The sequence below is a fragment of the Pleurotus ostreatus genome (genome assembly GCF_014466165.1).
Source record: "Pleurotus ostreatus strain PC9 chromosome Unknown scaffold_4, whole genome shotgun sequence".
Classification (NCBI taxonomy): domain Eukaryota; kingdom Fungi; phylum Basidiomycota; class Agaricomycetes; order Agaricales; family Pleurotaceae; genus Pleurotus; species Pleurotus ostreatus.
In genome coordinates, this window is record NW_023503159.1 from 1,357,398 (window position 1) to 1,371,417 (window position 14,020).

Here is a 14,020-nt window from a genome sequence, read left to right on the forward strand (position 1 = left end):
CGAGTATTGAGAAGAATCCAAGATACATAGCAATACGATTGTCGTCTATTCAGAAAGAACCCGGAACCTTGGAAGCATCAGTATCCCAGTCAACCTCCTGTTTCAGTGCGCCAGAGAGCACCAACTCCGTTGTATATACAGGTCGATGTTGAGCAAACGGCCGCCATATAGAAGCATCCTCTGGACAGGAAATCAAATACTTATTCTCGCTGTTAAATGTCCTTGATGTTGGCGCCTGCGTTGTCATCTATGGACCATTGATGAGACAAAGGAGACATAGAACGTGAATAGTTTGGATTACCTGCCCGCCATTGGCCGCAATGACGTTCTTCAGAAGCTTGAGGTCAATGCTGACTTTTGGCGTAACGTGAAATGTCTTCTTCGCGAAGAGTTGTCCTTGGTTGGATTTTGCACGAAGAAGGACGTCGGCAAGTTTGACATTGTACTTCCTTTCGTTAGCGTCATCTTCAAGGAAGTAGGTTTCTTCCGCTGCAAGGAGGAGACATGTAAGAAGAAAACAAAGAACTGAATGTAAACATACGAAGGAGTTCGTTTGCTGCCGCTGAGGCGGTCGCCCATTCCGATTTCAAAATGAAGGCGTTGACTGCAATCGCACAAAGGAATTTCTCGGTTCGCACAAGATGAGGAGCTAGCAGGTGCGTGCATTCACTGGCTTTCTCAACCATCTTCACTCCCAGCTTGACCAGGCGCTGCAAGGTCGTCAATAGATACAACAGACTTTACTTGTTTAATACAAACCTTGACGACACTATCAGATAGCGTCACTTGTGTAGTCATTAGGCGTATATTCCTTGACCGTTTTGCGGAGAGTTTCGAGGGGCTAGGATACGTGTCTGGGGAATTGCCTAATTATTAAGTATCAGCACACTTACCTGGTGTTGCTAGCCCCACGCTTGGGCTTGTTGCTGTTAGTGGGTGGTTCCGCATCAAGATCGACTTTTCGTTTGGCCTTTGGCGGACGCTCCGACGGTGTACTTGCTCTTGACCTTGTATCTTCCTGTAGGAAGTTGTTAGGCAATGAGCCACTCTTGCGCGACCGGGACATATGCTTCTGATACATGTTGACGTCCGGCATGATTGTATCGTGTAGAACCTGGGATGCCTTGGCTGCTGCTGTCCTCCTCGAGCGTCCAGATATCACCGAGGTATCGTCAGGTCGCTCCAGGTCGTCCTCCACAACCGCGTCCCTCTGTTTCGGAGTCGGCCGCTTGAGGACTTTCGTAGGCTTGCCACCATCGTCTCTATCGTCGACGTCGAAGTTGGTCTCATCAGGGGCGGGCGGCTTGCCTTCACCAAGTCGTCGCGACCCCCCAGCGTCCGGAACAGGCACTTCACGAAGCGTGAGCCATGGAGTCAAAACGAACATTGTCGCTGGCTTACAATTAGTAGTCTGCGCTTGCTTGCCCTTCTTCGTCGTTTTCACCTGCGGTGACTCAAGTATTGTCACCGTCTCTCCTTCGACGGCGTCGCTTTCTGGAGGGTCGATTTCTATTGGAGAGGCCGGCTTCTTCGCTTTCGCTTTCGCTGTTCGCGAGGGTTTTGACGGAGCTTCGGGGGGCTCAGTAGTGCTGTCGCCTTCATCCCTTGCTGGTTTGGGTGCGCGACGGCTGGTGGTGGCCTTTACCGTGTAAGTACGACCCTTAGAACTGCGCGCCGCTACAACTTGCACTTCCTCTTCTTCCCCCTCCTCCTCCTCCTCCTCCTCCTCGGCTATTCGTTTCTTGGCCTTGCCTTTCCGTATACGCGTTGCTGACGAAGCCGGCGGTTTCGCCAACTTCGCCATCAGCTTCGTTTTCGTGGTTGCTTGCACTTCGTCGTCCCGCGAATCGCCTTCCTCATGCCCCAGTTTGGGTACTGCCGCTGCTGCCTTTGCAGGGGAACCCCGCATCTTGCTCGCCATCGTCACGCGAGGACTCGCCTGTGCAGCCACCGGGGATGCCTTATTCGGGGATTTCTGGGGGGAGATGGGCATGCCGAGTCGACTGAGGTCGATGCCTTCTCCACTCCGACGTGTCAATTTCTTGCGGGGCATGGGGATGGGCGAGTCCTCTCGCTCTTCGTCGGCCATCACGACGTCGCCATTGTCTGCGTCTTTCGGCGCCTTGTTGATACCGAGCGCGGTCGTCACCTCAGGAAGGGAATCGCTGTCTTCGTCTTCAGCAGAATCGTTACCGTTGGCGACGGCAGGCTCCTTCGGCGATGACACGAGCTTCTGCCTCAGTCGCGGTGGAGAAGCTGATTCAATCTGCGAAGGGGGCCGCTCAGGGCTGTCGCGCCCGTCAGATCGGCGCTTGCGCTTTCGGGAAAGTCGACGGCTAGGTGACTCAGGCTCAGGTTCAGCCTGAGGTTCGGGTTCGGGTTCAGACGTCGCTCCCTCGGGGGCGAGTTCGTTCGAAATCTCCATGACGTCGCGCGCGCTGGTTGCGGTTGCCGGCGGCGGACCGGCGGGAGCGTGGCCTGCCTTCCGAGGACTCCGTCTCGCCGCAGTTCCATCGCCCTTCTTGCTCATCGGACTCGTATTCGGCACCAGACTCGTCGTCCCTTCCTTGTTGCGCGCTATCTTGGGGCTCGTATCATCCGCCGCGCGTCCTTCGACCAACGTCCTCGCGCCCCCATCAATCTTCTCATCAACCCCAGCCCATATATCCACCTCCATCCCTCGCCCTACCCCGGCCACGCCTAGATGATGCACCAGCGACACCGCCTGCTCGCCCTCCGCCGCCGCAATCGTGAGCACCCCGCCCTCGATCTCGCGCAATTTCCCTAACGACCTTTCGCACAGCATCTTCGCGAAGTCCACGTTCGGGGGGAAGACGATGTACTTCTCCAGCCCCACCGTGAGGTGCCGCCAGCGCACGAAACAGTCCTCCAGCCACGTGTGGTTAACGATGGGGATCGACCACGATTGCGCTTTCGCGGTCTTGGTGCCTGAGATGCTGTGAAAGCGGATAAGTGAGCGGAGGAAGGGGGTGGAGGGAAAGGAGATGAATATACAATGCGGCGATGAGCACTGTGTTCCGGCTGGTCATGCTCGGCGTGAACGTGGCCCCCATAGTCTCTATCAGCTTCTTGATATACTCCCTTGCCTCGCCCGTGTAATTCGTGATCGAGATTTCCTAATGACGCGAAAGTTAGATCAATAATAGGACATCTGTGAGACGGGGAAACGAACATGGGAAGAGAACCCGTCGATACCCCGCCGCGGCAGAGGATAGTGCAATAGTTGATCAGTAGGGGGTGAGAGGATTGCAGACGAGTGAACGTGGAATAGCCACGACAGAGACCCAATGATTTTATGCGAAGTCAGGGCCTGTACGCTATCAGTAGTAAATCGAGGCGATAGACATGGGAAATACCTTGAAATACGCCTTGCCTGCTCGATATCTAGTTATCAAGACGTCTGCCTCGTCAACTAGGATCGTCTCTTCCTCGTCTTCGTCTAGATCCATCTGCGACTCTGGTTTCCTCACCACCACCCCTCCTGCTCGCTCAATGCTGGATTCTAGTGTCAGCTGACGCTCTGGGGAAAGCCCGATAGTGTAAGAGAGAAGGACTCTGCGCGACCCCCATATATTCTTCGCTAGTCACGGTCAGTCGCATCTGTTTACCGTCGAACAAGCCACTTACAAGGTTTAGGCATGGGTGTAGAGGCATCTGGCGTCCAGAGCTGCGAGCGGATCAGCGCGCGTTTCGATGCCGGCGTTCGCTCCATCTTCTTTGTGTCCTTCGTGATCTGCAGTCCCGTATCTGGGGGGACGTCAGCAAATTACACGAGTCGCCCGACGGTGACCGACCTTTCGTGTGCGAGGGCTTCAATATCTTGGGCTCTGGCCACTCGTACTCTTCTGTGGGCAACGACCCCGTCCCCAAGCGCACTGCGTCATCAAACCAGTGTGGCAGCAGGATTTTCATCGAGAGCTCCTGCACCTGCGCGTGCTTCGCCATGTGGTATTTGCTGGTATTCGGCTCCGGCACGCACGCGTCGTCGTCTGAGGCGACCCCTACCCCCGGTACCGCAAAGATGTGTGTGATGTCTCGGGTGAGCGCTGTCCGCCATTGCCCCCCGAGCGCGGTGATTCCAGCTGCGAGAACCTCGACGTCGGTGGCAGAGATTCCCGTCGAGGTTGCGACGACGCCAGAGAAGAGCATGGCCGGGTCAGGGGAATATATCGACGTGGGTTGGAGCTTTCCCTGCTGCATGCAGCGATCCACCCATTTATCCTATTGGGCTTTAGTATAGGCTGCAAGCTGCGGTTATTCACAGCTCACCGCCACAATAGCAGCCCCCTGCCTGACTTTGTGTGCGCCATCGAAATGCGGAGAGTTGGTGATGACATGTGTGAGCGAGTTGTCCTCAATAGATTCCACCTGAGACCCGCCATTGCGATCCAGAACCGTAGCCAGCTCCAGTTGACGTGAAGCGGCAAGGCAGGACGCCAAATAATACTTCACAGACTCGAAGATCATGAACGTCCGGTGTCGCGGACGCGAAGTCTGGCGAAGTGTCGCGTCGATGGTGCAAAGTGCTAGTAGTCACGTGCACTGTGTGCCTTTGGTACCGGGTCCGTAGAAATCTGGAGACAGGAGCTCGCCACAGGGGTATAGGGGTAAGCGTGAACTTGCTGAAGCCTTTCCTCGTGCGTTTTACCAGAGTCCAGACCAAGCTCAAGCACGTTAAGCTTGCTTATAACGGTACATCGCGCAGCATTTTCTGGGTTGACTCAACCGCTGGATGCCGAACTAGATACAAGTTGAAAAAATATATATACGTGGAACCCATTCTGATTTGCGCGCCTGCTGGACCGGCTCATCACTCTCTCGCACACAGTGTGGTTCTGGTGCTACCGCCTACTCTGGTATCCAAGTACTTAGCTCCGAAATGAGGTCGGGCAGACATCTTTTCATCGTGAGTTGCCGTCACTGTTACTTTGGAAGATTTCTTGGACTCTGCGATCTCTTGTGCATTGTGGTCCTGCGAGCAAAGACTTCGGCCAAATAGAATATCTATCTCGCGTGATGGCATATGAAAGCCTTACATAGTCCTCAGTAGGAACGACGCTAGAAGTAAGAAGTTCATTGATCGACTTGGGGTAGTGGCGCGCCGATCCCCGAAGGCCAAAAACGCTTCGGCGCGAGCTTTTCAAGGAAGTGTGACGAAGGGGCGGTGTTCTGCCATTTTTGTACTGACTTGGAGGCGAAACCAAGGTCTCAAGCACTGGACGAACTTAGAACGGGCATATGAGCATTAGTTTCTGACCTGAGCACACTTGCTCGACAATTCTGTGGATTCAACGGAAGCCTATGTAGCCAACAATGGTATGTATGCATCATTAAACAGGGAAATGCGCGCCGTAGCACGATGGGGAGGAAATTATATGCCACGGATACAGGGGGGAAAGCGAAGTCATTCATTAGAAACATTGTCATGAGCATCACAAGAAGGGGAAGGGAAGAAGGGAGGAGACGGATGGTTGATGGGTCAGTATATGGACTTGTAGGTAAGTCGATGATGATGAATCTACGGAGAGAGATCATAGAGATAGCACAAGAAGACAAAGACCGTTTGTTATACAACATTTCTTGATGTGGAGCCAGCAACCATTTATATTACGACGTGGAAACACAACAGAGATTTGAATCCGACCGAGGGAGGGTGGTTGCCGATGGGGAGATTGGATGGGTGGTCGGGGGATGCATCTCCGGAATACATATGCATCTTTGATTTTACATTGGACTTGAAGTCGAAGAAGAAAAGAAGTTCGTGCGCTGCACTGAACTCGAGCTACGAGATTTCATGTTCGGATGATGACCATGGGCGTGGAACTGAGGATGATGTTTGTGATGAGTGGAAGCGAAGCTTTTGCGCTTCAGCTTATGCTCGTGCCTGAGCTCTTTTCTGGTTTTTGTTGGAATGCGGTTTTGCTGCGGTGGAGTGGTTGTGGGGACGTAGTTGGTGGGGGTACGATCGCCGCGCTTTCGCCGCTTGGATGAAGTAGATTCAGGGGTGGAGAGAGTGCTGGTAGAAGGCCCATCGACCTTGGAGTCCTTATTGTTCCAGAGCATCTCGTTGATGGGATTCATTTTCATAGCGTTGCTGAGGGAGGTGGGGACCGAGGTGGGGACCGGTGTGTCAGAGGTCCAGCTGGCGTCGAGGCTATTCATGGAGGAGTGGGACTGGCGAAAGGCTCCGACGGATATTACATCCCACCGCTTGAGGTTTCTGATATGTTTCTTCGAATCACTGTCGTTAACGGACGTTGTCGATCCATGGCAATCCGATCCATCCGAATCCAGGTAAGATGAATCGAGAACGTCGTCTAGGTTCACGGGTTCCCCATGGAACGGATCCGGTGACGAGGACATGGGGACATCCGATGAAAAGCTACGCATATGTGATCGGGGAGAACCAGAAGCGGGGACAGAAGAGGTACGAGCGAAGGAACGTGCCGTCCATGGACTATCAAACTGGGGTAGGATTGAAATTTAGATTGAGTATGCGCAGTGAATGATAAAGCTTACCATATGGAACGAGTGAAGAGACTGGGTCATGTCTCTGCCGCGGCCGATACGTCCAGCACGAGGATGAGGTGACGGCACATCGTTACTAGAACCATCGATAACTGCTCGGCGATCCGACGTAGTATGCTGAAATGTTCCCGTGCGAGGGAAAGCTCCACGCGAAGAAGTTTCGCTGCGACTTTTCAAAAGATTATCGTCGCAATCACCATCTGAATCCTCCCAGAAAACTCTACCGGCAAGAATGTCAGCAGGCTTTGGGGATTCACAGTGGCTCGATGATCTGAATCGCCGCCGATTGACAGGGCGTGGGCTTCCAACTGGGCTCATGGTTGACATCGGGTCGACAGCTGATACGCTCATTGGCATGACGAACAGCTGCATAGCGCGTTCGTTGGGTAGATCGTCTGCGCCAACCAAGTCCTCGTCGGTGGTCGCTCCGTCGTCGGTCCCACCGTTGGTGTTTTCATCTTGAGCGTTATCTGACATGTCCACATCAGCACTAGGCGAGGCACTAGTGTCAACGAGTTGGGCCGCATTGACTTCGAAATCGATATCCAGAATCCCATGACCGTCTTGAAGCCCATTTGTAAAGACAATCTGACCGTCCCACCCTTGAGTGACCTCAAAGGGAAGGTTGTCTAGCTCTTGCCGAAGTTGGGGAATAAGACCCGCAGCAGCGGCTTGCACAAGCGAAATGGCATCGACGTCGGACGGCGGGTCCTCGATATCGACGTCGTCGGGTCCTTCATCGCCGGCAGCAGAATAATCGGTGCTTTCAGCGTCGCTGCTGAGATTGGCAAAGAACAGATCAGCATCGAAACTAGACTCTTCGCCCTCTGACCACCCCGTGGCGACCCCATTGAATGGGGCGCCAGGGGCTTGTTCATCTGGCTCTTCTTCCTCTTCTTCTTGCTCTTCCTCCTCCTCCTCGTCCTCGGTGGCATCGCTATCAACCTCCATCTCTGCGTCACTCGCACCCACGCTCATTTTTCTTGGGCGAATGACCCAATCATTACGTCTTCTTTGATCATCCCCCAAAAGTTCACGGCGCACACGAGCCTTGTCGCGTGCCCTACTTTCTTCAGAAATAATGTAAGTTTCTTCCTCAGCTTCTATGGATGAATCAGAATCGAAGTCGGAAAGAGAGCTAGATTCGGTATCGCTCGAGGATGAACTGGATAGTGCTGATGCAGGTACAAGGGTTGGGAGTCGAAGAGAATTGGAGTCGTCTTCGCAATGAGAGTATTCGTCGCTGCTGTAAGCAGAAGAGTCGCTCACCGCCACGCGTCTTCGCTTATTTGCCTTCTTCACGACCGTGGACTTGCCCTTGAGTTTTGAGGGTAGCCTCGAGGCTGCCGATTTCGGGTTTGTTTTCCGTCGGTTCAGGGAGTCCTTTCGCTTGACTGATTGCTGAGATTGTGATGAGAATTGCGATAATGATGGAACTGGCAGGCGAGTTGCCTCGTGTGCCTCTGCAGCAGCCTTCGCGGCGAGACGAGCTGCGACAACGGCCTTCGACGGCCGACCCCGTCGTTTGGGAACGGGAATGGGAGCGGTAGCGAGTTGTTCGGGATGAGAAGACGAAGAAGAGCTTTCGCCAGCGTTTTCGGGGGCACTGTAGGCCGTCACTGACTTGGAGGAAGAAATTTGTCGCTTGCCTAGCATGCAACTAGGGACAGTAAGTTTGATCTTCAGAGGGGGATGCTTGGGCGTGATTGTCGTGAACGAAGGTGTAGAAGGGGGAACATTGCGGTAGGGGGTACTGCTCTGGGGGCGGCAGGTGCACTCGCCATCGCAGACAGGGCAAATTTCGTTGTCGTCGCCGTCGTCTGCCAGGAGGAACCTTTCTGCGACGTCTACGGTATGGGGGTGAGAAGTCTGCATAGTGGCTGAAGTCTGCTGTCTGTTTTGAACTACAAAACGGGGAGACATTTAGCTTGCGATGCTCAGTTCATGGGTAGCAGAACATGTATAAATGGAAAAGATAAGATCGATGGTTTTGAGAGAGGCTATGGGCCCAGCAGCGTAGCCCTGATACCTTGTTGTTGGCGCGTGACAGGAATCCGGGTCGGTAAAATAACATGCAAGATCGTTCACGCACCGAGAACACGATTCTGGGACATTTGAGCAGGTCAATGAACATGGGGAAGATCTGAAATCCAGGATTGCTCTATAAGAAGGTATTTGTGGCGAACTGCCACAAAAATGGGACTCTGTTGAAAGAGTGGTGGTGATGGTGCTGGTGAGAGTCGCGAGTCGTCTGCCACCATTTTTCCTGGCCAAACTTTTTTCAGGGTCATCTCTGCCAAATCAAGCCGCTTCTCCGGAATCTAATCTCCTGATTTTCCAGAATTTCCGCTTCCTTCCTGCCTCCATGTCCTCATGTCGAGCACCAGCTCTGCGCTCCATTGAATAAACTCAAAGCACACGGATTATCTTTGCATCTTAATTCAGTCTTGACTCTTGGCCCACTTCGGGCGTATTTTCACCGTCGGACTTTGCAACGTGCAGGGAAGAATTGGTCGACTTTAGAACTGGGCGCGGTTTGACGGCCCTCTTGGAGGGAAACGAGCATTCGAGATATCGCTCGCACAGGACAAAGCACTGTTTCTGTTACACGCCGCCTTGTTACCGCCCTCGTAGTCTTTAAACCGGTACGTTTTCATATCCATGGTAGCCGTGTGAGGAGGGTATTGTTATACTTTGTGTCTAGAGCTGATGCAGTCACCCAACAGCACCCATCGATTAAATATTGTAGCGGTCGACACAAGGCGAGTCGATACTCTAGCTTCAACACGTTTCATGCCTGTCACGCGCACGGCCCGATCTTGATCAATCTTAACCTTCATCTCGCGCTCATACGGTCTTAAGCAATGAGGCTCGACGTGCTGGAGCTCACTACTAGGCTGCACTTGATGATCAATGAGAACTAACCTCAGCGCTGAGCCCTCATTCTGCGACCCGGAGCCCGATGGTTGATATGCGCTATGGAGTCAACTTGACAGTCGAACTTGACAGCCAAGTCTTCTTGCAGAGACTCAGATTTGGGCGATATTTGAAATCGTAGCGCAGCTTCTGGGTCAGGCTGTGTATATCATGTAAGCTCTAGCGCGCCTTGTCCGCTATTACGTGGGGTGATTCTGATCCATGTTTCATTAGATTAGCTTCCAGAAGTTTGCGGCAGTCTATCATGAGTGGTTTCGACCGAGCATCTTCATATCATACTTTCATCATCGGACGTCCGGCGGGCCTATGGTTCATCGTGTACCCGTGGTATATGCCATGTAGTGATCAGCATCCTTCAAAATGGTGCGTCTATTGTCTTCACCTTCACATTAGTCCATACCGCTGTGGTTACCATGACCTGGAGTATAATCGGATATCATTTCATCAGTGGATTCGATTTTCTCATTGTCGGGCACAGCGTCACACGTCGAGCAAAAGTACCGCTCGGCCTCAAAGGTGTGTAACCCCCTGATCGAAGCTTAACCTCGGCGAAATATGTCAAAGCCTATGCCCCCACACTTCCGTCGACCACAAAACGTTGGGGGACACGTCCACATACAGGTTTTTCATATACACGAACGCGTGCCGTCTTCACCATATCCGGACCGACCGTGCAGGGCGTGGAACCGTACTCCGTCCACGTTGGTCTCGTGATAGCTGCGCTGAACATATACCTGCTTCTTCTCTTTCCGTACTTGGCCAGGACACGGAGATGCTGTTCAGCAATATCAGTCGGTTTCCGTAAAGCGTGTCTATCTGTTCACCCTCGTGTGTACTGTCCGCATACAAATATCCTATGTTTCCCCGCGGTGCGCGTCTCTATTCTTCCGTGTCAGCGATTACTGGATTACTGGAACCTTGACGGGTCGCTCAGGTAATTAACCATGTCCGAGCAAATGCGTCCGCCGTCTTCTTTTTGACTAACCATCTGGTCATGTGGTACCGGGATCACCACATCCTAGCCCCATCAGTCCAAAAATTGTCTATCGTACCAGCTTGGTACCAGCTACCACTGCGTGCTTGATAGTTTGTAAACATTGGTCCTTACTCGGGGCGATACGTGCCTACCCTTCCGGGTCACATATCCGCCACGGATATTCCAGCCAATGTAACTTCGCATGCCTATCCAGCGCCTCGCGCGCGTGTTCTGTGGTATAAAGGTCAGCATAGCACTCCCTATCTCCTTACTCTGAGACAACTCGGCTCATACCCACTTCTTCCACAACATACCCACTAGACTTCGACGTTTTCGACAAGATGACTACTTCATCGCTGCTTAACAACTTTGACCCCTTCGCCACACATCCCTTCACCAATACCTCCGGCATAATGCCTGAGCCACCTCGGCCCTCGCAGCACACATCATCATATCCTGCGACAGCATATCAGCCATCGCAGCCGTCGAGAAATCCCTCGCAGCAGCAGGGCACGCCCAGGTCTCCTAACGGCCAGGCAGCACAGCCCATCTTCGTGCCTTTTCGACAGGACACGTCGTCACCAGACCTGTCCCAAATCCTAAAAAAGAAGTCCTCATAAGCCACCACAAACGCGAATATCGTGTTGTATTATTGCTATCATTCCACTCACGACACCCATGGTACGCCCGTTTCGCCATATGGATATATAGCGCCTTTTTGCTGACAATGTCACCATGCGATGATAGATTTCCCCCCTACTCGCCTATGCCTAACATCTTATCACTCAAAACACAAAATATTGGACGCATTCCGGATCATCATGCTTGTACTTTATTTCTGGGATAGGCCGTGTGCCGTTCGACACCCTTTTGTATATGACTATTGTATCTTGCATACGTACGTGTACACGCTTGGACGCGACCGTTCTCGCCGTTGTTCCTCGAGTCATGTGTCCGTTTCTCGCACCGCGGCCGAATCTATGCTCTTACGTTGTTGTTGAATGGATGCCCTACCTCGCTTCTATTTAATCGTCACAAGACCCCTCCCGCGCTTGTACACCTCGGACGACAGATTATCATCACAGGGACGTGATTTTGGTTTCATTCGCCGTCTATCATAATCTCTCCTTACGATACTCAACACTGGTTAACGAGGTCCGGCCGATTACTCTTACATTAAGTTGCTCAAATGAACATTATCGCAACAGCGTCTTCCCCGCACTTAGAAGGTGCCGTACAGTAGCACACTTACTTCATCTTCTCGATCGAGATTGCCCAGAGCGGCATTCGGAGGACTGCCAAAAGAGCCGCTGAATACGAATCAACTCACGCCCCACAGCTCACGGCATCGGTAGTCTTGAGGTTCAATTCATGGACTGCGACTCCAGTTCGCCGCTCCGAAAGGACCACTACCCACTACACATTTCCCACCGAACGTCTACTCGAGCTTATCATCGTACCTTTTAACCGTGCTTCTTGTTTAACTCCTGACCAGATATTATGTGAGGAAGGGCTGCTGCCTCTACACGCGCCCTCAAGATCCGGAATGATATATCAATATTCAATAATCATTTTACAAGCTCTAAACGTGTAAACTAACTGTGCTAGCTAGACAATGGAGGCCACCCGGAATTATGGTAGATCGACAGTTGATTGGTATCCTCTGAAGCTAACTACCCTCCCTGACGTATATTTCTGGTATTCCGTTGACAGAGTGTCAGCGGCGTCATTGGTCCTGGATGATGGTGGTCCCTTGGTACCAAGCATGGTACCATGACGGCTGACACTCATCTCGGATGAAAGTACCGGATGTACGTACAACTGCTGGGTATCCGCCGGCGAGCTGCCCCACACGCGGAAACCTAAACAGACTATTGCCCCACTCTCTATTTTGGAAGAGCATGAAGTACGTGTGTTGCGCGGGGTAGCTCGCAATCCTTCTATTCCCTCGCTTGTATTTACAGCACGAAGCAAACAGTATTTTGCATTTCGGAAGAAGGTGCGGTCAGGCCCTTGTGGGACTGAGAAGATACTTGTGCTTGCTGATATCGCTTGCGTACGGAGCATATATCGCTACGAGTCACCTGGAAGGACCTCGTTATCAAACTGCAAGGAATTCATTTAGTGTCACCCCTTTTTTTATCCTGAGTCTCCTATATCCCCTGAGTACCTTCAATGCATCGACGGTGGGAACACGAACACGAACACAACATCTGATGATCATAGATCATGCAGGTCGTAGTGACTCACTGGATATCGACGACGTTTTCGTCGCAACTTCGCATACATGGCGGCAGGATTACTTCCCAATGGCGCGTGGATCAAGAAATTACCCGGACCTTACACAGCTGAACAGGTCATCCAATGGTTGTCGCGCATCGGGTATGATCATAATCATACAGCAGAGGACATCGCGAGTGGCGCGTTCCAAACTAGTTTGGACAACCTTGGGCAGTTGTCTCGACGCCATCTCCAGACATTCCCCTTCGAAAATGTCGCGATGCACTAGTGAGCTTTTCACCCTCGAGAGCTTAACGGCATTGTAGACTAACCTATATGCCGGATACAGTGAAGAGGATCACTTCGTCGACGTTAGCCCTGGAGGATTATATAAACGACTTGTTATCGATGGAAAGGGATCATATTGCTTTGGGCTTAATGGTCTGTTATTAGGGATGCTGCGTGGTCTAGGTTACAGGTGCGTTGATAACAAAAGGGAAGATACTACTCAAGACTAATGGTTGGATGTCAAGAGCATATGGAGGTGCGGCTCGCGTCAATATGGCCAGAGAACCATCGGATCCCGTCGACTTCCAAGGACTGACCCATATGGTGGTGTTTGTTCAGCCTGGAGACGCCAACCAGACATGGCTTGTAGACGTGGGTTTCGGTGGCTCTGGACTTGCAAGGCCTATGCTTCTGTCCGATGGAGAAGATAATGTCGTCCTGGGTGCTACCCCAAGCGAACGACATCGCTTGGTGCGAAAGGTATTGCCCATGAGTAGTCTAGGTAAGATTGACAAGGGCTACTCGAAGGAGGTACTCGTTCACATACGAATCTGGTAGAATTGCGGGACGGTTCACGAAGGGACCATCCTCAATTGGAGTACCAACTCCATGTGTCTCATACAGGAGGCGCGGAACCTTGGAGGGTGCTCTACACCTTTACGGACCGAGAGTTTTTCGATTGCGACTACGAAGCGGCATCATTTGATATCTGCACTAGACCTTATCTGGGTTTGTTCTGGGACATGGTTTGGGCCGTCAAATACTTCACCCTGGGTAGCGCGGAAGCTGAAGAGGTGGAAGCGCAAGTGGAGACCAGTAGTCACGCCCACATCAATTGGCCTGGGCATCTTGGAAGATTGATATTGTCGGGGAAGGAGGCTAAGATGGTTATCGGCACCCGAACTGAGGTTTTCGCAACTATCGAGACGGACAGTGATAGAATTCGAGTACTAAGAGAGTCCTTTGGAGTCGGTGTGGTTGAAGAAGACGCGGTCCATATCAAAGGACGCAGGGCAGCTTTAGGTTAAAGAGTTTCTGTTTGATCTGATC

At 52.2% G+C, this 14,020-nt stretch overlaps 4 protein-coding genes across 4 annotated transcripts; 2 read left to right on the plus strand and 2 right to left on the minus strand.

The window, feature by feature from the left end:
* Positions 1 to 49: 49 nt before the first annotated feature.
* Positions 50 to 4,488, minus strand: PC9H_006270 (uncharacterized protein; the record flags this gene model as incomplete). Its single annotated transcript, XM_036775821.1, has 12 exons — positions 50 to 247; positions 302 to 489; positions 542 to 710; positions 760 to 841; positions 894 to 1,350; positions 1,402 to 2,957; positions 3,016 to 3,137; positions 3,194 to 3,331; positions 3,378 to 3,601; positions 3,649 to 3,768; positions 3,816 to 4,242; positions 4,291 to 4,488. 12 exons carry the CDS (start codon positions 4,486 to 4,488, stop codon positions 50 to 52), a joined length of 3,879 nt encoding a protein of 1,292 aa, XP_036631840.1.
* A 1,257-nt stretch (positions 4,489 to 5,745) lies between these two features.
* Positions 5,746 to 8,472, minus strand: PC9H_006271 (uncharacterized protein; the record flags this gene model as incomplete). Its single annotated transcript, XM_036775822.1, has 2 exons — positions 5,746 to 6,486; positions 6,541 to 8,472. 2 exons carry the CDS (start codon positions 8,470 to 8,472, stop codon positions 5,746 to 5,748), a joined length of 2,673 nt encoding a protein of 890 aa, XP_036631841.1.
* A 2,331-nt stretch (positions 8,473 to 10,803) lies between these two features.
* On the plus strand, positions 10,804 to 11,082 carry PC9H_006272 (uncharacterized protein; the record flags this gene model as incomplete). The annotated part of the gene is made up of 1 exon (XM_036775823.1): positions 10,804 to 11,082. The coding sequence occupies one exon, from the start codon at positions 10,804 to 10,806 to the stop codon at positions 11,080 to 11,082; it is 279 nt and encodes a 92-aa protein (XP_036631842.1).
* Positions 11,083 to 12,749: 1,667 nt separating this feature from the next.
* On the plus strand, positions 12,750 to 13,998 carry NAT1 (N-terminal acetyltransferase; the record flags this gene model as incomplete). The annotated part of the gene is made up of 4 exons (XM_036775824.1): positions 12,750 to 12,970; positions 13,032 to 13,160; positions 13,216 to 13,472; positions 13,529 to 13,998. 4 exons carry the CDS (start codon positions 12,750 to 12,752, stop codon positions 13,996 to 13,998), a joined length of 1,077 nt encoding a protein of 358 aa, XP_036631843.1.
* Between the last annotated feature and the right edge of the window lie 22 nt (positions 13,999 to 14,020).